At 37.0% G+C, this 23,510-nt stretch overlaps 1 protein-coding gene across 5 annotated transcripts in view; it reads left to right on the forward strand.

Annotated features, from left to right (window-relative positions):
- Positions 1-23,295, forward strand: part of WAPL (WAPL cohesin release factor) — a 158,322-nt gene extending 135,027 nt beyond the window's left edge. For 3 of the 5 annotated variants that reach the window (XM_075758737.1, XM_075758736.1, XM_075758735.1), the window contains 11 exons: positions 580-691; positions 5,732-5,959; positions 11,003-11,114; positions 12,126-12,223; positions 13,763-13,839; positions 14,998-15,173; positions 15,483-15,598; positions 16,308-16,469; positions 17,763-17,970; positions 19,167-19,255; positions 20,335-20,529. In XM_075758737.1, coding sequence (XP_075614852.1) covers positions 580-691; positions 5,732-5,959; positions 11,003-11,114; positions 12,126-12,223; positions 13,763-13,839; positions 14,998-15,173; positions 15,483-15,598; positions 16,308-16,469; positions 17,763-17,970; positions 19,167-19,255; positions 20,335-20,514 — 1,558 coding nt within the window. In that variant the 3' untranslated portion in view covers positions 20,515-20,529. Of the gene's footprint in view, positions 1-579; positions 692-5,731; positions 5,960-11,002; positions 11,115-12,125; positions 12,224-13,762; positions 13,840-14,997; positions 15,174-15,482; positions 15,599-16,307; positions 16,470-17,762; positions 17,971-19,166; positions 19,256-20,334; positions 20,530-20,804 lie in introns of those variants that run through there. The other 2 variants (XM_075758738.1, XM_075758739.1) reach the window with 1 other exon arrangement.
- Positions 23,296-23,510: the final 215 nt, after the last annotated feature.

Here is a 23,510-nt window from a genome sequence, read left to right on the forward strand (position 1 = left end):
TACACTGATCACTGATTAGACTAATATATTTGTCAGATTTACCTGAAATCTGTAGTGTTTCCATCAACCATGAACACAGCAATAAATATTAAATATGTTTGGGTTTTTGTAAAAGTATTGTCAGGCGTAAGCAGGACTAATCAGTCCATTAGATAACTGTTAGATAGCGATGGAAGCTCACATTTATAATTTCTGATAATGCCTCAATACATAATAAGGTCTCCTGTGCCTCTAAATCAGAGCTTTGTGCTGAATCCATGAACATTTTACTTTTAATTTAACTATTTGAAATTATTTCAACTTTGGTTTGAAAGAAGCAAGTTCAGGGTACCCTTTCAAATCTGGTTTTTAGCCAACCTTAAAATAAAGGAGATGTAGTTTGGTGCTGGTAAGCAACTATTGAATAAAATGCTGCTCTGTTCACCGATTACAAAACTGTCTTATACAAATTTTAAACGAAACATCCCAGCAGAGTTTGTCAGGATCTGAGATATATGGTCAATCACGTTTTGTAGACGTGTTTGCCATTTTTGTAAATATTCGTTTTAGTTGTTCTAATCCAGAATTAATTTTCTCTAGTGTAATCAGCTTGGCGACAAAGTGCGCCATGCCCAGCTTCCGAATGCATCTGAGAGCACATGGGATGGTAGCCATGGTTTTCAAAACGCTGGATGATTCCCAACACCATCAGGTACGGATACATTGTGTATTTCATTAAAGTTTGATGATACCTGTCTACTTGGTGTGAATTTTGTGTACACGTAATTCAAGGCCAAGTGTCCATTATGGTGTGGCTCCATTTTAGAAATCTGTAGGGAAATGAAAAATAAAAGCACCTGCATTCCAATGACAAATTCCCCTCCCACTGTTTATGTGCCTCTGGGTTTGGAAATTATTTAAAAATCATTTAAACTGTTTAAAAATACTGACTGTGCTTTGGATTGCTATTTCTTATCTTCTCTTACGCTTTTTTCATAGTTTTATTGTTCTATTTATAATTTCCCTCAAAATAGACTTGAAAGGAATCCTTTCTCCTTATAAAGATGGCTCTAAGTGCTCATCTCCAGACTTGCTTGTATGTGAATTAGTGCCTTTTCTGTAGCTGTCATGGGGCATTTTTCAGATGCTGTGCTTGTCTCCTTGAGCAGTGCCACAATTACAGTTGTAGGATGCCTTTGAGTATGTGCAATGTCCTATGATGAATCTAGGAAAGGTAAATTTTAACTACTTATGGTAACGTGACCTGAGAGTTAAAAAACTGAAGCAGTTTGGGTTTTCCTTCTTATCAATTTACAAGTTCAATTCAGCTCTAATAGAAAATGCTTCCTGGGGCTGATGCTATTTTTCCAGCGGTTGGAAACCGTGCTTCTGTGGGGCATCCCTTGAGGTGTTGTTACAAAAGCTGAACATAGGAAATGTTACTTGAAGGGGGTAGTAGATATGTATATCCAGTCAAGTTTATTACTTTTATTTAATAACTCTGGAAAAATGACATATAATGCAGAAGGAAATTTTGCACCCAGAGAAACAGACATTTAAGAGAATGTATTTGACATCTTACTGTTACGGGGGGAAAAAGCTGTAGAGCTTGAAGTAGCTAATTTAGGATAATAGCTTATTTTCCATCTCCCTCAAAAATTAGCAATGCCTAACTGTAAAACATAGGAACCCAGTTCAATGCAGTCATTATTTTGTGAGCTGTCAAAATAGTGCCAAGTGATACTAGAAATAAAGTATAGTCACACTATTTAGGACAGTTGCCACCACTGAGTTGCAGGAGATCTGCAGAGGAGAGCTACAGTTCCTTGGAAAGTGTACAAGCTTGCTCGGTGTATTTTTGGCTGTCTGTTAACAGTTACCATTATTCCTTCATTTTCAAAAGAACTAGCACATACCGTTCAAAAGGAAATTGCATGCTGCTATTAGTCTGCAGTAACAAAAAGCATTGATTATATTCACTACTTTCAGTATATTTGATTGAACGCTTCCTTTTGTGAGGAGGAAAAAAAAAAGTAGTTAACGTTTTAATACAGTGCATTCTTGGTACAGGTTATACAGTATTATAAAATTACTGATTTATCAAACTACTATTAATAAATGCTAAAATGTGTGCTCTAACTACTGACAGTATATGCTTCAGCAATGACCTTCTCTGTATAAGCTTGCTGTCTTTATGTACTAGCCTTCCATCCACTAATAGACTGAGAAAGTAGGGGACTTTATTTCTTATTTCCATAAGAATATGGAATAGCAGGGGGTTTTTAACCAGCAAGAAAAACAAAATAGCCAGTTATCTTACTGAGCTATGCCCCAAAATATTTACATGAAAATTACTTGTTGCACCAAATTTTTTGTTGTAGATTTGTCTTTAAGCTACAGTTTCAGTTTTTAACTGATGTTGTCTCTTCAGCCATGCTGTAAAGGTTTTGGAATATTACTATTTTTTAAACTAAAACCTGTATTTTCATTGTAGCTGTCAGTAGTTAAGCACAGAAATGTGGTTTTGTAATGTCTTCAGCATGTGAATAATAAAAAAAGTGCATTAAATGTAGTGCTGAACCCTAGAAAATAACCATCTGTTCCCACAAGCTGGAGTATAAATAGAACAAGCAAAGGAAGACAGGGATGAGAGTGGGTGTAAATGGTCTGCCGTTCCTGGAGTATATGTTCAACTAGGATGTTTTCCTGAATTCTGCAGAAGTATGGGGTGAAATTTCATACTTAGAAATTTCTGTCTAGAGCAAATTGTATTTATTTTACTCTTTTTCTCCCTTCCACGTTTGTTTGGAAGCAGAATGTGTTTTCAGCATCTTGAGGAATAGAATGGGGGGGAGGGGGAAGCCCACCCAAAAAAACAGCTTCACCACTGCAATTGATGAGGGTGGGATTTTGAGGGTTTGATTGGGTTCTTTGGTGGTTTTGGTTGGGTTTTTTTAGGATATTGATCAAAAATTAGTTGTACTGACAATTTGCCCCTCTTTCTCAACTCAGACTTCTGTGTATGGTAGGGCGTGAGCTAGCTTTCTGACAACGTGGTTAACTTTTTAATGCTTACAGATCACAGCAAAATGTGGAGTTGCTATAGTCAAGATTAAACCACCTTGCCTATAGGGACTAAAAAAATATGAACTTTAGAAAACCCATATTGCTGGCATGTAGCTTATCATGTCCCACATTATAAGCACCATTGACATTTGAGGTCCTACCTTTTGCAACATCACTATTTTCCTGTTGTACGTCAGCATTTGGAGGTTCGTTGGCCTGATTGCCTTCTGCTTATAAGCTGTTGCAGGAATCTAGTTCTTGTTACACATACCTATGGCACTCCTTTTTGCTTTTCTGGCAGTCCTCCTGCAGCCTGAAACCTTCTGTGTAATGTTTTAGTTCCCTGCTTGGGTCCCTTCTGATCATATTTAAGTATCTTAAAACCTGGGTTGAAGATCAGAAGGGAGGTGTTGACACAAGAGCTTGTGCGGAGGGAGAACCAATACTCTGCATAATGGGATGTCGGCTGGATTGCAAAGAAGGGAGCCTTGGACAGGCAACAGCTTGGTATGGAGGCGTACAAAATGAGCGTGATCACCCTTACCAGACTTTGGAGTATCTATAAAGCATTTCTGAGTGATCTAAGAACAGTCTCTGACTCTTTGAAAAGCCTAAATATTGGCAGCCCAGATTATAAATTCAGCAATTTCCCCCATTAACTGCTGCATACTTTCTAGTTGATAGAAACCTCTTTAGGTGCTTAAGGATTTTTTGTTTTTGTTGTTTTTACCAGGAAGTTCACCTAGGTAATGCTGGTAACTAGAAAGTAGTTCTGCATAGCTATTGCTTTATGAGGTCCCACATCAGCTGAACGACCAATCAAACCCTTGGTTTCCCCAGAATGCACGTGCTCCTTTGTCCTGTTTTAGTAACTGTTGTTCTGAAGGAAGAGAGGTCTTCTTCCAGGAAGCTGACATTTCTTACCATTTAAACCAGTTGAAAGTAAATCCAGAGTAAATAATTTATATAATTAAAATGATACAATTGCAAGATTTATTGGGGAAAGTTAATAGAAATTAAGGGAAAACAATGTGTACCCTGTCTATGTAGTCAAGCCACATAGATTGTTTTCTGCTCTACACCTGACAAGGCTGGAGTAGTGATATTCACAGCTAAGATTGGTGGTTTGGTTTTGTTTTGGTTTGGTTTTGAACTAACCCTGTGTCTCAAGGTTGTATTAATGAAAGGAGATGTAGATTTGGAAACTTGCTTCCTTCCTTTGCTGTTCCAAATGCATCTTTGGTAGTTAGTCACATTAAAGTCTTTATTCACCTGACAGTTTCCTTGACTCAGACAGGAAGGAGTTTTAACATAGCCTTTGATAGACTGTCAGCTGCCTAATCCTGTTTTGGAAATGCTGATACTGCTTAGTATGACCAGGTATGATTATTACTTGCTTCTAAAATAAACAGAAGCAGCTAATGATTGCTTGGTGGTTGGCTGAACTCTAAACAAGATGTTAATCTACTATGACAAAGAAATTCTGCTCTTTCCTGTTGAGTTGTACAACGTTCACATCCCAGAATTAGTTTGTCTCCAATTTTATTTTACTTTATACAGAAAAAAATGGAATAGATGCATGCAGCCTGTTGACGAGAGTTCAACTCCGTAAACTCTCACACACACACCCTTCAGCTCTTTTTTCCTCCAGATATGGTCAAAGGTTTCTGAAAGTATTGTGCCCAGCACAACTCAATTCTCCATGAGCATTTCTCTCCTTTACCATAACTTGGAGCTCACCTGGATGGATGAGTCTTCTGGTGCAACTGCAGTACTTACCAGCCCTGGGGACAGATAGCTTTGCTCTGATCTCTTCACTGTTGTTTGTCCCTTCCTGACAGTCACCTTCTGCCTTTGCTTTTCTGGATCCTCATGAAGATGAAATCTAGTTCCTTTTTGAAGAAGGATTCAGTGTTCTTTAGCCAGGAAGAGGTCCCTGTACACCAATTCTGTGTAAGATAGGGATGGTCAAGAAAAAAACCCAACATTTACTTGTTAAGGTCTGATGGGGATGGGGCAGAGGGGAAGCTGGTTTGTACTCTGGCTACTTCCAGAAGGTGGAATTCCCCTGGAAGTTAGATGTGTTTATGCTGGAAAGGTTTGGGTAAACTATTGACTGATAGACCCGTTTGTCAGAATCAGAATGTCACCAGGTGCTTTGTTTTGGTTTGGTTTTGTGTTTTAGTTTTGGGGGTTTTTTGTTTGTTTTCTCCCCTACCCCCTTCGCATGCAAACACTGTCCCCATGATCTCTGTATTTTCTGGTGCTGTCACTGGCTTATCCCATCGAACCAGAATGATCACTTAGCTTGCGATGTACCCTGTGCTTTTTCACTTTGTTCCCCTGCCATCTGTCTCTTCTATAATGTCGTGTTAATGGAGTTACTGTTTTTTATTCTGTCTGCAGCACTGAGTCCCTTAAAAGTAGAAAACCCTGCTTTTCTACTTGGGTTTTGTAAATATATTAAGTGATTTATGCCTCAGTTGTATTAGTTAGGAGAATGCATTAGTAATTGCTAGAAGAAATCTGCGTACAACAGTAAGTACTCATGCAAGTGCTAGCGTAGATGAAGACTTGTCAGGCTTTTTCTTTTGCAAATCTTCAGCTTGTTTATTAGAAATTGTAAAAGATCTGCCTAACATGATTACTAAAACCTCTTTTTTTTTTTTTTTTCTTCCAACCCAAGAATTTGTCCCTTTGTACAGCAGCTCTAATGTACATCCTGAGTAGAGATCGTTTGAACATGGATTTAGACAGAGCTAGTCTAGATCTGATGATACGGCTTTTGGAATTGGAACAAGATGCTTCTTCTGCCAAGCTGCTGAATGAAAAAGACATGAATAAAATTAAGGAAAAAATTCGGAGACTGTGTGAAACTGTTCACAACAAACATCTTGATCTTGAAAACATCACGGTGGGTATCGTGCTTTTATTTGAAAGCCTTGGCAGTAATGGAATGCTTAATAAAATGGAACTTGTAAGCATCATCCTTAATCTCCTATCTCCCAGCTAAGAATTCATGACGCTTTATCTACCTTCCATGTGTATATGACTGTACTGCAAGTATTTTCTTCTTTAAATCTGAAATTTCCTTTCTAAAAGGCTGTTAGTAGGATAAAGTTACGACTTCACTAATTGTTCCTGCTAAGGGTTGCCAGTTACAGGTAGCAATTAAAACCAAGTAACGCTTTAAATTACCGTGTGTTTGACACTGTTTCTTTGCCTAAATTTTATATAAACATTGACAAACAATAGGAGTTCTTACATGGGAATGAGAGTATTGTGTGTCAATTGAAAATGTCGTGCAGCTTCTCCCATTTAAAAAAAAAAAAAATCCAACAAAACTGTCCTACAGAAACTAGTTTGTCTCTGCCCAAAGTGCGGTGGCAGATCTGTTGAATACCATAAATGTGATTTTTTTTTTTTTCCTTCCTTTCTCAAACATACTTGTTTTTTTATGAATGGGTCTTCAACTGCAACAGAGAGAACTGTTTTTGTTTAAAAGTAAATTTGGCCATGGTTTGATGCTAGCATCAAGCTAGCTTGAAAAATAAAGGGTAAGTTGCGAGTCTTCTTAAAAGAGTGTATTTAAAGAATTGATGACAGATTGACTAGATGAGTGGTCATAGATGGCAAAAATTAGTAATGTGGTTTTGCTTTCACTATATTTCAGTATAACAGATGTTAGTATGATCTTAATTTTTTGACATCTTGTAATAAGTTGTTTTAATGTTTTAAAGATTCTTACTAAGTTTTTGCCATTTTTCATGTAATAGAGCTGATAAGAGAAGCTTCTGATATATTGTTTATGAAGTGAGCTTTTCAGAGCTTTATCTCTGCAAGTAATGTTTCAACTCTTGCTGGTAATGTGCACTTAAGATTGTATTCCATTTTAGGTTAGATGAAAAGATGATACGTCTTATTGAGCTGGCATTTTCTTTTATAGTTTTAGTGACTTTTTTGTTGGTTTAGGAAGGGTTTGGTTTGCGTTTTTTTCCCAAAATTCTAGCTATGAAACAGCTGAATCGATAAGAAAAGTCAGTATTATATAGCAGTACAAAGAGCTGAATTTTGGGGGAGGAAGGTAATATTGATGACATAACTCTTAACCTCGGTAATCAGTTTATGGTGACAAAGCAGAATTGTTTCAGAGTTTGTTTTAGGCTTGTTTCCTACAAACCTATGAAACATGCGGGTAGGGGGCTCGTATTGATTTCTGACCTTTGAAATCTGCAAAAGAAGAATGAATTTGAGATTATTTTCTCCACTTTCAGCTTACTCTGTGAATTCACATGATACAATCTGAAGATGCCAACACAGAATGACATTTGTTCTCTAGGTGGTGATCAGGGAGGCATTGGTATAATCAGTGTCTTATTTCAGTGCTGTTTTGGCACCAAAGGCAGCTCACGTAGCTCTCAGTCTGTCAGTGCCAGGATATCTTTTGCACTCTAAAATGTAAGACAGCTCCCTTTATTAAGCATGGAACAGCTGGTACAGGTTCCTCATTGCTAAAGCATCCAGCCACACAGACCACTGTCTCCTCTTTGAGCTTTTCTCATATTCATAATCTGAGCTAGCCTGATGGGTTTTTATGAACTGTAATTCTGTTCTTGTGTTTTCTTAGGCATGGGTTTGAAAGGGAGAGGATATATTAAAAGGGACTCTCTTCCCTCTGTGAGGAAGCTGTTCATGAGTAGAGAGTAATATTATCACAGGCCATCAGTTTCAGCTGGTTTGGTTTTTTTTGGTTTGGGGTTGTTTTGTTTTTTGGTTTTTTTTCCTGAGGCATCTCTATTTCTTACATTATGTTGAGCTGTTGTAAATGTGTTGAATGCTGTAGTACCTCGCAGATGGAAACTGGTACCCTCCCAGCTGCACCATCTAGATGCAGAGACTATATAGTGTTTAGAGAATATATGCAAGCCAAATGAGATGATTAGATTCTCTTCCAATTTATGATAGTAGCAGTGGTAAGTTGAGATGATAATGAACTTCGTATGTAAAAGATAGTTGTTTTCACATAGATCTCTGTCATGAGATATAATCTCTGTTTAGTACCAGATGACAGGCAAAAAACACTAACAAAAATGCAAATCTTCTGGGGGTAAAGAAAAGATCTGTGCTTTTTCAGACTCCGACATATCCACTGAGAAACAGGAGTGTAGCAGATGTTTTGATAACTCCAGTTTGTGCCTAACTGGTTACACCTTAATTTTTTTGTATCTTACGCAGATCAAGTGAAGGTGATCAATACTGCCTCTTTCCACAGACAGTGTTGTTTGTGTGACTATCTAGATGTTAGATTGGACTAATTTTTGAGTACTCAAACAGGTATTCAAAAGATTCTGTTTTCTAGAATGCATGAACATTAAAAATCTAAAAGGAGTTCTCTGTGGGTTGAATTTGTTCCAGGGTTTTTTTTGCTGGCTTAGAAGATGATAAAACCTGAAAAACCTAGCCTTCATGGCAGCAAATGGCACTTGCCTGTCAGTCAGCACAGCCCTCTGTAGCTGATGCTTGCAGCCAGCTCCTCTCCGTTGCATCATAACGAAAACCTTCAGAAGTGACTTCTCTTTTCAGCTGGTGAAAGAGGGTATTCTGTTTTTTCACTCTCAGCATAAGGCTGAAAGCTTAAGGGAACCATGTTTTGAACCTTTGGTGTTAAAATTTCATAGTAATTGACATAAAAATGGATAGAATGGATTGTTTTCCTCAAAAGCAAAAGGTTGACAAGGTTTGGTTGATTTTTATTTAAAAGAAAAAACAAAAAAAAAAAACAAAACAAACAAAAAACCTACAAAAAAAACCCCAACAGTTGAAAATTGTGCTCTTATACCCAGTAGTATAAATATCGTGTTATATTCTCCTGGAGTTTTTTGAAGTCTTATTACCCTTTGGTGGAAAACTAAGCCTCATATTTTAAATACTGTGTGGCCTTTGAGCTTTCATAGTGAAGGTATTTAGGAAGTTAACTAAATCTTTTGTACCCCTAAAGATCTGTAAGGAGAGTTTTCAATCAGCTTCTATCAATCTGGTTTCGGTTATGCATGATTTCAGATATCCAAGTTAGAATATTTTCAAGCTCAGTCTATAAAAGTGAAAGGCATCATCTGAAGAGGATGGGAGAGCGTCAGAGAGCTAGGGATCTGTCAAACTGCTGTTTTCAGGTCCTCTCCCCTCCTCCCTCAAAACACTTTCTTGTTTGGTTGGCTTCCGAAGGGAAGTTCTCCATCCGTTGCTTAAAATAACCTCATCTCCTCTAGCATTATGTTTTTAACTTACAGTTTTTAAAAGTGTGAGGTTTTGGATCTTGTATCTCCCAGTGATGAGAGGAGAACACTCTGTAACCAAGCGTGTTTAGTTTTCCTCCTGTGGGAGGACTGGAGGAGTGGCTGTTGGCAATGACAGGTAGTTAGCAGTTTCCAGGGTGGTGAAACAGTTGCAGGAGTAATTGCAGCTTTGTCTTTGTTTCCTCTGCGATGGGGAATCAGATGCTGCTGACTGGGGGAAGAATGGCCTATTGCAGATTTGCTGCTGGTTGTGTTCTCTTGTCCCCCACAGCACTGTCATGACCCAAGGACACCTCCATTTACACTGGAGAAATGCTGTGACTCACTATGTGCTCATCAGTGACAGCGTGTTGCAGAGCTTGCTCCTAAAAGAAGGGAGATAACTAACTATGGATGTTAACTCTTCTTTACCAAGACTAATCTTCAACTTTCTTTTCCTCCTTGGAAATCAATATTTTGAAAACAAGGAAAGCTGCTGAAGCTGTTGAGGGGGTGTCATACAATTTATAACTTGGTTTTCCAAGACAATGGGGTGTTTACTCAAGCCTGGTGAGCAGTGTTATTCCCAGGAGGTGCTGAGGTTTGAGCTGATATCCTGGAACACGTTGCACAGCTCAGAATAAGCACAGCCCTCCTGGAAGCGTTGCAAATCAAATGTGTCAGGGAGGGAAGATAACTTGGGAGTGGTTAAATTCAGGTGGCTTTAATGAGATTTTATGGCCTTTTCTCTGACCTTTCATTGCTGTATTTTTGTGCCATATATGAAATTATTAAGATTATAGTAGTCCAAATTTGCCTGTGCATTGTCCAGGTGTTACAGAAGTCTATACTGATTTACACCTTTTGTGTAGGTGTAAATTTTATATGTATGTATGTGTTCTGTTATTAACCTTTGCCTTTTATTAGAGGCCTTTGGAAAAACAAGTTATAGTCTTGTTATTTTTGTTAAAAAGATGGCAGGGAATGGAGATTAACTAAGATAATCACCTAAAATCTTTTCAACTTCCATTTACAGGGAGTAAACTTATCATGGAATCACAGAATGGTTTGGGTTGGAAGGGACCTCAAAGATCATCTAGTTCCAACCCCCTGCCATGGGCAGGGACACCCTCCACTTATCTTTGCTGTTGTTGAATTTTGATATGTATTCCTCTTTCTAAACAAACAAACAACCCACAGTAAATGTAGTAAGATTTTCTACAGTGTTTTAGTTTAATTACTATCTTCTAAGAGTTTAAAATTAAAACCCCAAAATACCTACGTTAGAATCAAATGTATTCTACAAGCAGCAAAGCCAGTGTCTCTGGGAGACAGAGAAGCAGTGTTCAGTCATGATTTTTTCCTGGCTGGCTTATTTGTCCATTCCCTTCCTTCACTTGTTTTTTTCGATAACAAGAGAAACAGATGAAAGGAGGCTGCTTAGGTTTTCTAAGCTATTAATAAAATCAAGGAAAAGTTGAAAATGCAAAGTACCTTTTTATTAGTACCAAGTAATTTTTTTAAGATACGCCTATTTTTCAATCTGTTCTTGCTCCCTCTGGTGGTGGTTCTACTCGGACACTAACTTTGTTATGGTTTTTATATGATGTGTATTTGTATGATTTGATATATTGGCTACAGCTGCATATGATGATTTCACTAATTCTGGAACCTAACTCTTTCAGACCGGGCATTTGGCAATGGAGACCTTGCTGTCTCTCACCTCAAAACGAGCTGGAGACTGGTTTAAAGAAGAACTGCGACTTCTAGGTGGTCTTGATCATATTGTAGATAAAGGTATATTGGAGATGCTACTTTTACAGTGTGAAAAACTAATGAATCTTACTAAGATGTTAGGTTTTCTTAATATTCATTTTCTGTGGTTAAAAATAGAAACACTATCTTTTTCTCAGCAATGTTAAAAATAAAGTACGTTCTATATCAATTCACTGGGAAATACTAGTGACTTTAATCTGTTGCATGTGGGATTGAAAGTAGTTTTAAGGTTAAACAGAATGTGTATAATGTTGCACATAATGTGTGAGATTAAAAATGGATTAAGCTTAGACAGAATACAGGTTACTGTGTTACATATCTCTGTACAGCACACAAATACAGCACTCTTATTCTAGAGTAAAATCTCCTTTACAGTCTTCTAGAATTATTTTCAGGCCTGATATTTTTAAACTAAAAATCCCAGAGGAAGTCAGCCCTTTGAGAAGAAAGGGGGGGGGGGGCGTTGTGTGTGTTTCCTTATTTTTTTAAAGATATGCCTTGGTTAGGTTTTTTGGATGAGCATCTCACAGATAGGAAAAAGGACATTTCTAAAATGAATTCTTGAGCTGAATAAAGCTTGGTCTTAAGTAAGCAGAGCAGTGGACAAAGGAAGGATTTGAAGAGATGAAAGCATTCGACTTGCGCACTGTTTCAGACTTGTAAAGTGTGGGGAGAGTGTGCATGCTCTATCTTTTTTTCTCTTCTACAAAACAGTGCATTACTGTTAAGGAACATGGTCATGTGCTGTACAATCTCTTCATGGTCAAATAGAAGATAAAATATACAGATATGTAATTTGTGGCAGCGCTCACAAACTTGTCAAGCCAAAATTATAAGGGTTGGGTTTTTTTAATTTACTTGGAGGAATGAAAAATTTTATAATGCTGATCACGTGTTCGTGATTGTTTCCTTGTATTACAGTTTTGTAAAGTGTAAAACAAGGTTGATAGCAATTCTGAGTAGCAGGTTTGTACGCTTTGCTTTTGAAGACCTCTTACTGATAGTGGAAAACAACTTCTTTGTGTTGTTTAGTTAAAGAATGTGTGGATCACCTAAGCAGTGATGAAAGTGAAGAGAAATTGGTGGCTTCCTTATGGGGTGCAGAAAGATGTTTACGGGTCTTAGAAAGCGTGAGTATTAGCAGATGTGTTACTTTTCCCTCAACCAGACCTTTTCAATGTTACATTCTTTCAATATATGGTTATGTAATAACACTATAATGTTAATTATTTTTATAGAAGATAGTAACCCTCTGATGTTTATCAGTGTTCCTGGAATGTTTGTATGAAAATGTCTTTTACCGTTCTGTATGTATGTACAGCACTGCAGTTTTATTTTTGGTAAGAATAACTGTATGTAGCAAAAAGCTGCTGTGTATGAATGTTGTTTCTGAGGCATAAGTTCGACTCTCTAGTGTGTGTCTAGTAATAATGGATTGTTATAGGAGCAATAAATCAATGTATATTTTTGAAACATCAGCTGGCTAAGTGCTGAAAGTCAAACTGGTCCTGTAATCAGTTGAGTGTGTATATTGAGATGGTAAATATTTTTGACGAGATCTTTGAACAAAATAAAAACACGTGGTACTTCTGTAGAGCTTAATTGACAAGAATTGTGAGCGTATGCTTCTCTACAGTGCCTTGTTTTGCTGAGTTTCATATTTGTTGCTAGTGTTACTCTTTCTGTATTGTGATACAGTAAGCAAGCAGAGGAGTGTTGTGGTGTTTTAGCAGTCCATCTCCAGGCATCAGAAAGTGATGTTTGGGTTCAGACTACAGGTCCACGAATCTTAATGAACACCTTAAACCCAAGTCAGAGTGCAAATAGCTGCAGTGGTAACTTTTCTTCACCAAAATAGAAGGACAGACTCAACGATAGTATACAAGTAAGGTAAAAACCAAGAAAGATGAACAATTCCTGAAGTCCTAATTCAAGGGTGCCTGCTTAAGAATTAATGGCACCTAGCTCTTTACCTGGCTCCTGAACAGTGAGAGAAAAAAAGTTCAGATCCAATCTCTGCTTTCATATTTGATAGCTGGAACTGCCAAGCAATAGTAGAAGAGCCTTGTTTACTGGTAAAATATACAGATTTGAAGTTAAGGGTGGTTTGTGATGTAGTAAGATCTTTAGGAACTTGGGAGAGATGACAAAAATCAACACGCCCGAACCAGTCAAATTTCAGAGAAGAACTTCGACTGTTTCTGAAAATTGATTCTGAATTTCAATCAAGGGAATCAAAGAAAAACTTGATTTTTATGGTTGGATGCATAATAAGCTCTCAGAAATGGAGCTGGTGTCAAGTCCTAAAAATAACATTACATATATAGTTATGTTCTGTGTTATTTTTATATATATTTACATACACTTATATACATACACACTTGGGACACTGTAGTCCCAGGATATGGGTTCTGCTGTGGCAGAACACTGCCACACGGTTTCTGTACTTACTGTATCAGAGAAGATGGTTTTACCTTCAGTGCTGCAATTTTGTGTGATTAATTACAAGGTGAAAACTCCAAGGAAATATTGGAGAATGATAAATGGAAGTTGACACTGGATAATAACCAAGAAATGTGGAATGAAGTGGGGTGGTAGTGGAAGGGAATGCTTCTCTTTCAAGGGAAAAAAGTCCCACTTTAAATATTACTTTTTCCTCCCCTTTTTAGGTAACGGTGCATAATCCAGAAAATCAGAGCTATCTGATAGCATACAAAGACTCGCAACTCATAGTCTCCTCAGCTAAGTAAGTTGTAACAAAAAGGCATTTTTGCAGAGCACTGCACATAATAGGGAAAAAAATAAATGTTATACCAGAAGATTCTAGGGGGGGAAATCCATACTTTTCATTAAGTAATGCTAAAATTAATTCAGATGAGGGTGCAGGTAACTACCTGAGTGCTACCAATATGTAGTGCTGCTATTGTTGGTTCTGTAGAAGCTGCAAAGTGTGGATTCTGCTCCTTCTGTACCAAGTTAATATGAACACAGAAGAGGGCAGTTAGGAAGCTACGTCTATTTATTGTGTTTTCATTATGCTAAAGTGTTTACTGAAATGGAGCATAACCGAATTGACAGTGTAACTAAGAATTTAGAATAGTGAAATTCTGTTCTTAGCTGTTCTCCCTGGCAAAGATGCTTATACAAACGTTTCTAACCCATTTATCAATCTGGGTGAGGTCTCAGTTGACTGGCAGAGATTGCATCCCTCTTGTACTGCTCTTCATAAGAGAACAAATTAAGCTGAAAATTTGACTCTGCAGACCTCATTGGAAACATAATTTCATGGTTGTAGGTTAGATATTTTGAGTATTTCTTTAAATTAAAAAACCCACCAAACCAAAGTTTACTATGCTATTTAGACCAATATATATTTTTGACACTTTTGTTTGTAATTGAAATCAGTGTTGTTGGTTTAACATTGAACTAATGTCATGCAGTAGAATCATGCCTGAGGTCCAGTAGTATTATGAAATTAAGATTTTACTGCTAGGAAGTCATGTGCCATTTATTTATTTTATAGAGTGGAAATAGCTCTGAGGACGGAACAAGAGGGCATTTAGATAACACTGTCAGAATAATGTTGTGCCTTGATGGTCAGAGGATATGAGAGGCTGGGTTTGTAGGCAGAGGAGGTATCTTTTGTAAGACTATGAATGATGAATTTGGAAAGAAAGATTAACTTTAAAGCTTTCCTGGTTTTTGTTTTCACAGTTTCAGTTGAGCTCATAAAAGATTTTATAGGTGATAAGTTTATTATCTCTCCCTACAGACTGGGCATCTGGGCATCAGAAAAATTCTGCATAAAATTTGCATTTGAGTTTTTCTCCTGGTGAAATGAGTGTAAGGGTAGAGTGTCTTGTATGTTGTCGAGGTAATTTTGTTCTGCATCTTCTCCCTGCAGAGCACTGCAGCATTGTGAAGAATTAATCCAGCGATATAATCGTGCTGAAGACAGTATCTGTTTACCAGACAATAAGCCTCTGCCTCACCAGAATGTGACCAACCACGTGGGTAAAGCAGTGGAAGACTGTATGAGGGCCATCATTGGTGTCTTGCTCAACCTAACAAATGATAACGGTAAAACAAACAAAACAAAATTTTGCATATTCTGTGTTAAAGCATCAAATAATACATTAATGTAAACCCTTTTATTGATTATGTTTTTTCCACGTACAGTGCAATAAAGCAATTAGGTATGGTAGATGCTTGCTTTACAGTAATCAGTAACTTGTCTTTGCAAAGTGGATAAGTAATGGCAAGTATTAAGTGTTGTGTGCTTTGGGTAAGAGTCCCCTTTGTCTTTAGGGACAAAAGGTTATCAATTTGCTTACAACTATGAAAATGAGTATTTTCAAAATTGAGCCTCTCAACTGTCTTTGTTTACAGAATGGGGTAGTACAAAAACAGGTGAACAAGATGGTCTGATAGGCACAGCTATGAATTGCGTGCTTCAGGTTCCAAAGTTCCTACCTCAAGAACAGAGATTTGATATTCGGGTGCTGGTAAGCTATTGTATTTGTTTCATTAACATAAAGTGATTTGCCCCCTTGTGCATTTGTCTACTCTGGCTCCAAATTAAGGAGCAGCCTCTGCAGTTTTCATTGACCATATATATACTTAATGAGGTACTTAGCGAACGTTCCTGGAAGGATTTGGTAGGTTTGAGCTCTAACCATTTTCCCTGTGTTTGGTGGGAAAAAGTGCACTGCTAGATGAACAACAAGATTTGGCTAAATAAGTGTGAATTATCTAGTTTTCAGATGTCTTTTCAATTTTAGAAATATGGTGAATGTTATTGTTTGAGATAAAGGCTTTGTCAAATTTACTTCGGTTTACGTAAAATGAGTCTGTGTGGCCTAAACAGCGACAGTGTAACTGTGTATGTGAAGGGTCTTTTAAGAATGTAAGCTGAGGGTTGGACACCTGAATCCCTGATCTAGAAATGAAATCTCATCTTTAAAAATGTTTCCATGTTCAAAATTGGAAAAATGGAGATTCCTGCATACAAGTTCTAGTATACAGGGATCTCAGTTTTACCTCCTATTTCTTTAAACCCTGATCCATCTGTCTATCAAACTGTTTCATCAAGGTGTAAGTTATGTATCCTCAGAAAGATAAGGCCTAAAGAGGACATTTATCTGGATAGCTATTTTTTTGCTAAATTATCCTTTTTTAATGTGTGTAATCTCTTTGACTCTCCAATTCTTGCAGGGATTGGGTCTATTGATCAATCTAGTAGAATATAGTGCTCGGAATAGGCACTGTCTCGTCAATATGGAAACATCATGTTCCTTTGACTCATTCTGTACGGGAGAAGGAGATGATAGCCTAAAGATAACTGGGCAGATTGATGCTGTTCAGGCTTTAGTGCAGGTAAGAAATGTGTTTTCCCTGTAATAGTTACAATTTCTCATTATCAGCCTGTCAAGGGGGAAGGGAGAACTCAGCACTTGAAGATTTGTCAATATTTTTTTTCCTGTTTCGTATTTTGAGTACTGCAGCACAGTGGGGGAAGAGGGGTGCCGCTCACAACTTTGACTTCTTCAGTACTGTCCATTACAGAAACAGCTTTCCTGGTAGAAGACAGTGGTATCGTTATTACAGACATCCAAAGGCTGCTTTCATGCTCCATAAAGCTTTCTTGTTCCTATATGGTTTATTTCTAGTTTTCTTGTTCCTATATGGTTTACTACTTGTTTTGTTTTAAACCAGCTGTAAAAATTGTAAGCTATTTTTGTCTTACATACTTTGCTTCCATATATTTTTTTTTTTATTTAAAGTAGTATCTTTATTGGAGTTTGTGACTTAAAAAATTCATGCTTTGTAAGAGCAGTAAAATATGGATGTAATGAATATGGATGTGAAAGAGCCTTCTTAAATATTGTATTGACTTGTTAAAAAAAGAAATGCACCAATAATTTTGATGAACAAGTTCTACCATGCAAGCTAAAATAAAAGAATTGAAAGGGTTTTAAAGTGCAACCATTTTATTTCAATTGAGATAATTTTATGGACGCTTCTACTAGTTCTTCTTTAACTATGTGAAATAATTGTCCAGCAGCAGACAAAAAAAAATCAACAATAAAAATAGTATTAAATATCTTAATATACAGCTCTGCAAAGCAATATTTAAAACTGGTGGTTGTATGGTTTGGGAAATAATTCACAAGATACAAGTGCACAATATGAGATCGCTGGTTCAGTCACATCCTTGATAAGTCATTTTAAATTACTCTTTCAAATTTTTGCTTTTTCCGTATCAGGGGAAAAGCTAAGAAAGCAGAGGTGATAGCTAGCATGAAATGAAAATGAGGATTCATAGAGGACAAAAACAGACAGGAAAATATGGCAACTTTTAATCTTCAAGCTGTGTCTCAAAGACGACAATTAAACATTTACGATGCCCAAGAGGAGCCTGCCAACTGGTTCAGCACTGGAGGGGGAGGAGGGGAGGGAGGGAGAGACGCCTTTTCTGTAGAGCACAGCATTGGTGTTGGGGTAAATTATATTTTCCTTTGAAGAAGAAAAGGCTATTGTTAAGAAAAGTATTGAAAACTGACTGCATTAAGGGGTGAATTGTGTAGGGGAAATAAACTTTCAAGTATTAATTCAGTGTGTTTCGGATTTAATTTATAATAGAAATTCTCCTGAAATTTTCCCCATTAGCTATTTCTTGAGCGTGAGCGAGCGGCACAGCTGGCCGAGAGCCAGACAGATGAATTGATTAAAGAAGCTCCTACTGCTCAACATGATAAGAGTGGGGAATGGCAAGAGACGAGTGGGGAGATACAGTGGGTCTCCACAGAAAAGTCAGATAGTACTGAAGAGAAAGATAAGAAGGAAGAAGATGATGAAGAACTTGATCTTAATAAAGGTACGTTGTCTGGTTGTGATGAGCTCAGAAAAGGCAGAGAGGTCCGTGATTGCTTAAGTTGCTTAAATTATCCTCTGCTTCTTAGCTACGTGCGGTCTCTTGGGCTGAGATTTCCTCAGTGTATCTCCCAGGTAAAACTGTTACAGATCCTAAGTAGGAGCAGTTCAGAGCTGAAGCATGGGAAGTGGAAGAAGTTATGCTGCTTCTTATTTTCTTAATAGTACCTTCTGTCAGTTCCTTTGTTAAAAAAACCAAAACCAACCAACCAAAAAACCAAACCCAAACCTTTTTAGGGACATTCTGTGTAAGAAATATTCTGGAAGGTACGGCTTTTAGGCCTTTATCTTATTTAATGAAACAATCTTTGAGTCACCTCCCTTAATTTTGTTTTTCCAGGGTATCATGACCTGTTCTTGTTTCATGCTGCTTTTAGGGTGGTTTTTTTTCTTCCCCTCCCTGTTTGCACATATGCTTCTTCTGTCCCCATCTTCTTTGTGCCCAAGTTCTTCTCACTCTGTCAGTGGTATCTCAGGTCCCTGTGCCATGCCTTGATGTGCTGCATCTTTGGCAGTTCGTTCCAGGAATTGGAGTATCTCTAAGCTGATTTATGTAGTTTGTCTCTGGAAAATCTATCAGGTCAGAAACGTCGATCTTTCTTGTTTAATAGTAGGTGCAGTGTATTACTTCTAATAGTGTTGTAACCTTCTAATAGTAGGTGCGGTATATTACTTTCTCCAACCTTGCTTTATATCCTTCCTCATTTTTGTAGCTCCATCAACTGTTGTCTGCAGCTATTTGTGGTTTGCCCAAAAATGCTGAGTCATTAGCAAAAAATGCTATATCTGTGCTTAATAGAATAAACGTCTTTTGGTGGAATTCTTACTGGCTTATAGTATCACATGAAACATTTATACTTGTATTTTGTTGTGTTAAGCATACACTTTGCACGTTAAAAGTAATTAATAAAATACCATGTAATTAATTGAAAGCAAGTGAACGCCGTTTTTCTGTTGAAGAATGTGCAGCTGAGTTAGTAAGGAGTTTGTCTGATTCTCGCCTCTGAAGTCTCAGTCCGAAAGCTTGCTTTATTTGGGGAAAAAGAATTCAGAAAAGTGATAATAAAAGATTGTATTTGAAGCAGTAAAAGATAGAAGCTGCTTAGAGAATACAGTACACTCGGTTGTCTCTCTTTACAGCTCTTCAGCATGCTGGGAAGCACATGGAAGACTGCATTGTGGCCTCGTACACAGCGTTGCTTCTAGGCTGTCTCTGCCAAGAGAGTCCAGTAAGGGAATAAGTCCATAACTTGCTCTTAAGTCCAATACAGTTTTTAGTGAAGTAATAATTTGCAGTATTAAAATGAGTTTATTAAATCAGGGTTCAATGTGAGCTAGTACATTGGTGACGCTACATTGATGTATATAGTTCTGTGGAAGGTTCCCAGAGGTATTCCATCCAAACTAGATTTTCTGGACCATCAGTATGTTTATCAAAACCAGTTGGAATTGAATATTGAACCTCTTCCGCCTCTCTCACCTTTGCTGTTAGTCTTAGCCTGCAAATGAACAACTTTGGGAAAGGCAGAGGAAAATTGGCTCACCGGTTCTATAATTACAAAAGCTTGCTTTATTTTTTGGTAGTTTCAATAAGCAAGTTAACATCAGACTTGTTTATTCTTTTTTATCAGTCTGCTTTATTTCCTCCATTGAAATTACATGAAATTGTATATGTCCATATTAGTTGAAGATGATTGCCTCAGATTGGAAATGCATAATAGAAACCTGAAGTTAAAACTTAAAAGTCTGGAACTCTGATGGCTAAGAACTTCATAAACTGTCCTGTCAAATACATGCCCAAATGAAAATGAGGTTCAGACCTGCCTTCAGCCTTGTCTAAATTTACCATGACGGCAGAGAAGGTCTTTAACATGCCGTTCTGTACCTTTTGACTGATTAGCGTCCGTACAATTTTAGTGTTTGGTGTGACACTGACAAGTTCAATCATTTTCAACCCTTAACAATTACAAAGGAGGATTCTCTCCATGTCAGGAGAGTATCTGGTGGAGTTTTTAGTTCTTGGTAATCTTGTAGGTCCTGGGGGGGTCTGGTGGTGGTAATGGTCTGTAATGAAAAAAAGAAGGTGGGGGGGGACACACAACCACTAAAGATTTTAGCAGGTGTTTCCTAGAAACATAAACACCATAAACATGTGAATATTGCTTGAGAAACTTAATCATAGAGATGACACCAAAAGCCATCTTAATGCTCTGAATATACTTGTCTTATTGCATCTCACATGCAGAGTAACACAGTCCTATGTCAGAAAAATATTTCCCAAATTAAAATAGATTGTTTTATTTCTTAGATCAATGTGACTACTGTGAGGGAGTACTTACCTGAAGGAGACTTCTCGATAATGACTGAAATGCTCAAAAAATTTCTCAGTTTTATGAATCTTACTGTAAGTAATATATATTTAAAATCGATGTTTGTACATATTTTTGTGTTTTCTGTTAATAGTCCGTACATTTTTAGAAGCATTTAACATTTTTCAGTTGTCTTTAGAAAAGCACAGGATGATTTTCTGTTTTCTTAAATACTGAAGACCCATTTGTCTGTCATTATTTTGGCAGTAAATGGAATGAAGCTACTTTCATTCCATTTGATTGTCACTGGTCAGGAAAATATTTTTGAACACTCTGCCTGAACCTAACTGCTTTTACGCTATGTAACGCTAAATACTAAAATTCTGAAAACAGCATAGCGCTCAAGTATTTTAAAGAGGTATTACAAATGCTTGTTTGTTACTTCTGTTTTCTGTTTTATGTTTTGCAGTGTGCTGTTGGAACAACAGGCCAGAAATCTATCTCTAGGGTGATTGAATACTTGGAACACTGCTAGATACTTAACTTCCGCAGCAGGCGCTCTAATGCTGGAGCTACCCTTAGACAAAAGAAGAAGTCATGAAAGAAGTCCTTGAAGGATATACCAAGAGCATTCATCTGTGTCATTCGTGTTCGGATTTTTAAGGCTACCTGGTCTCTTAACCATGCATTCAGCATTTTCTAAATGACAGTTACTACATCAATCTGCAACTATCAAAAATGAGGGGAAAAAGGTTCTGAGGAAAATAAATAAAGAAACCATGCTGTTTATGATGCAGTGCAGTATTTAAATATTTTTTGGCAGGGCTTACCCTCCCTATCTTTTTTTCTTGCTTTGTTTGTGACAAGTTTCAAGGGGAAAAACTTGCTGCTGATAGTGCAACTGCTGTTTACTGTTGAGCCACTGTTTCATGCCAGCCAGGTGCAAAGGCAGCTTAGCTACTGAGGTATCAAACAAATGTTCTAATAAAGACGTTCTGGACAGCAGCACCGCTCCTATTTGAGTTTAATTTGCTCTTGCTTTTTTATTACTAGATTATTCCAAAATCATAAAATATAAATTTTTAAATACTTTTGTGATTTTAACTACTGTCTATATTTAAAATTTGTTGGAATCCAAAGAGGCGAGGATTGGATAGTTTATTTTTTATACTGTTTTGATTGAAATTAGGTTGTTGAACTATTTCTCAGTTCTAAAACTGTCATGGCCCATGTACTGTAAACTGATAGACCATAACACTTTGTATTTCAAGAAGCATGCAAATTCATAAACACACAAAGCCATTTGAGGGTATGTTATCCACAAAAGAAATAGTAACTGTAAAAAAAAAAAAAAAAAAAATTGCCCTGTTAGGGGGGAAAAAAAAAAAAGAGGAGAGAAGGAAAAAAAAAAATGATATTCAGTCCCAGGGTAGTTTACACTTCTAATAAGCAAAAACTTTGCAATGCTGTTTTAATTTGTTTCAAGGAAGCACTCAAAATGTATTTTATAATGCTCAATACAAAGAATTTGGATGTTTTAGGGGGGAAGAATTTTAAAGAAGCTAACACACCAACGGGGATTAATGTTTCCAGCTGACATAATCTTTCTATTTCATTCTTCTGTAGTATGACAAAGTTTAAATGCATACAACACAAAGCCTTAAATTGCTGATATAGCTAAGATTTTGTTCAGTCTGAGGTCTAGTTCACAGCAAAGCATTGTGTTTGAAGACTTTAAGTGGAACAAAGAATCCCAGAAAACACATGACTTTTTTTAGGAATTCTTTTCTTGCACTCATTATTCAGACCAACAGAATTGGTAATTATTTTTATTAAGCTGGTCTTGAATATTTGCAGACTGTTTGGAGATCTGCTTCATTGACATTTTTAAATACCTGTATAGGTAGTTACATCATGTTATTCCATTGAATTTGTAAAACTTGAAGCCATAAAAATATTAGTTCTATGTATAATGAGGAGGAAATAACAGGAAATCTAACCTGCTTTTAGATCTTGTGTTATCTCCATGTATAAAGTTAAGAACTCGTGCTTTTGTATCAGTGCCAGCTGTAAATTTTTTACATACAGTGGCTGCCTTCTATGTCTTCCTATTTTTGATAATGCAGATTGTTGGGAATTCTGTAAGGAAGTAACTGATTAGCGGCAAAAATCCTATGTTGGTCATACTCTTTTGCGTTTTCTCTCATCACCTTCTAAAACCTAGTGTATCAGTGTAACTTAGAAAAGTTTTTGAGGTTGTGTTCCCCTTTATTTAAAAAGAAAAAAAAAACAAACCCTCGGTATTGAGAGAGAGAGAGCAGCTGTATGTAAACGGTCTACATCAGGATGAAATTACTGAAGATTCTGTCCCATCAAGTTTTCTGATTTTAGAGATTTTCACTTATAATGGGATTTCAAATTGATTATATAGTTTTCTGTGGAGAGATGGCAAGAGAAAATAAAATCTAGATGTGATGATGGGGGAAAGCAGGGACAATTACCTTTCTTTGTTACACTGGTAATTGTTTGGGAATTGATTTACCTCAGTGTTTAACAGGTTTTTTTAAATGTAACTAATTGTCAAGCACTGACAAATGCAGATTTTTTTTTTTTTTGAGGGTGGGGGGAGAAATCACCCTGTGAACTGCAGTGCATTTTTGTGTGTTAGACCCTCAAATAACTCTGCATTAAAGGGTACTTGAGGCCAACTTGCAAATTAAAGTTTTAAAGTAACTTTTTTTCCATTGTAAATATTTGTGTAAATACTCTCAATTGGAAATTAGAACAGTAGAGTACTTTTCTGAATCCAATCCTATTTTTATTTTATACAGTATTTCTCAGCTGTGATCTTTGGAGCAAAAGCCAACGGCAGGAAAAATAGTTTGTACCAGTTTCATGAAGTATGTCTTTGGGTTTTTGTAAATAATTTTAACTCAAATAAAATTGCTACTTTCAATACATATCTTGTCTTTTAACATGAAATAAAACACTCCTCTGAGTGATTGCAGAAAGAAGGCAGTGTCAGGTAAATTGTTAAAAGGGAGAAGGAGGAGAAAAAAAGAAAGATGAGGAGAAAAATAACAGTGGAGTATCCTGAAGGCAGTGCTCCATTTTCCACTGTGGTGTTGGGACAACAAAATTCAGTGCCTGAACCAGAGGCTGTGGTCAGTCAAAC

The sequence above is a fragment of the Balearica regulorum genome, chromosome 7 (genome assembly GCF_011004875.1).
Source record: "Balearica regulorum gibbericeps isolate bBalReg1 chromosome 7, bBalReg1.pri, whole genome shotgun sequence".
Taxonomy (NCBI): domain Eukaryota; kingdom Metazoa; phylum Chordata; class Aves; order Gruiformes; family Gruidae; genus Balearica; species Balearica regulorum.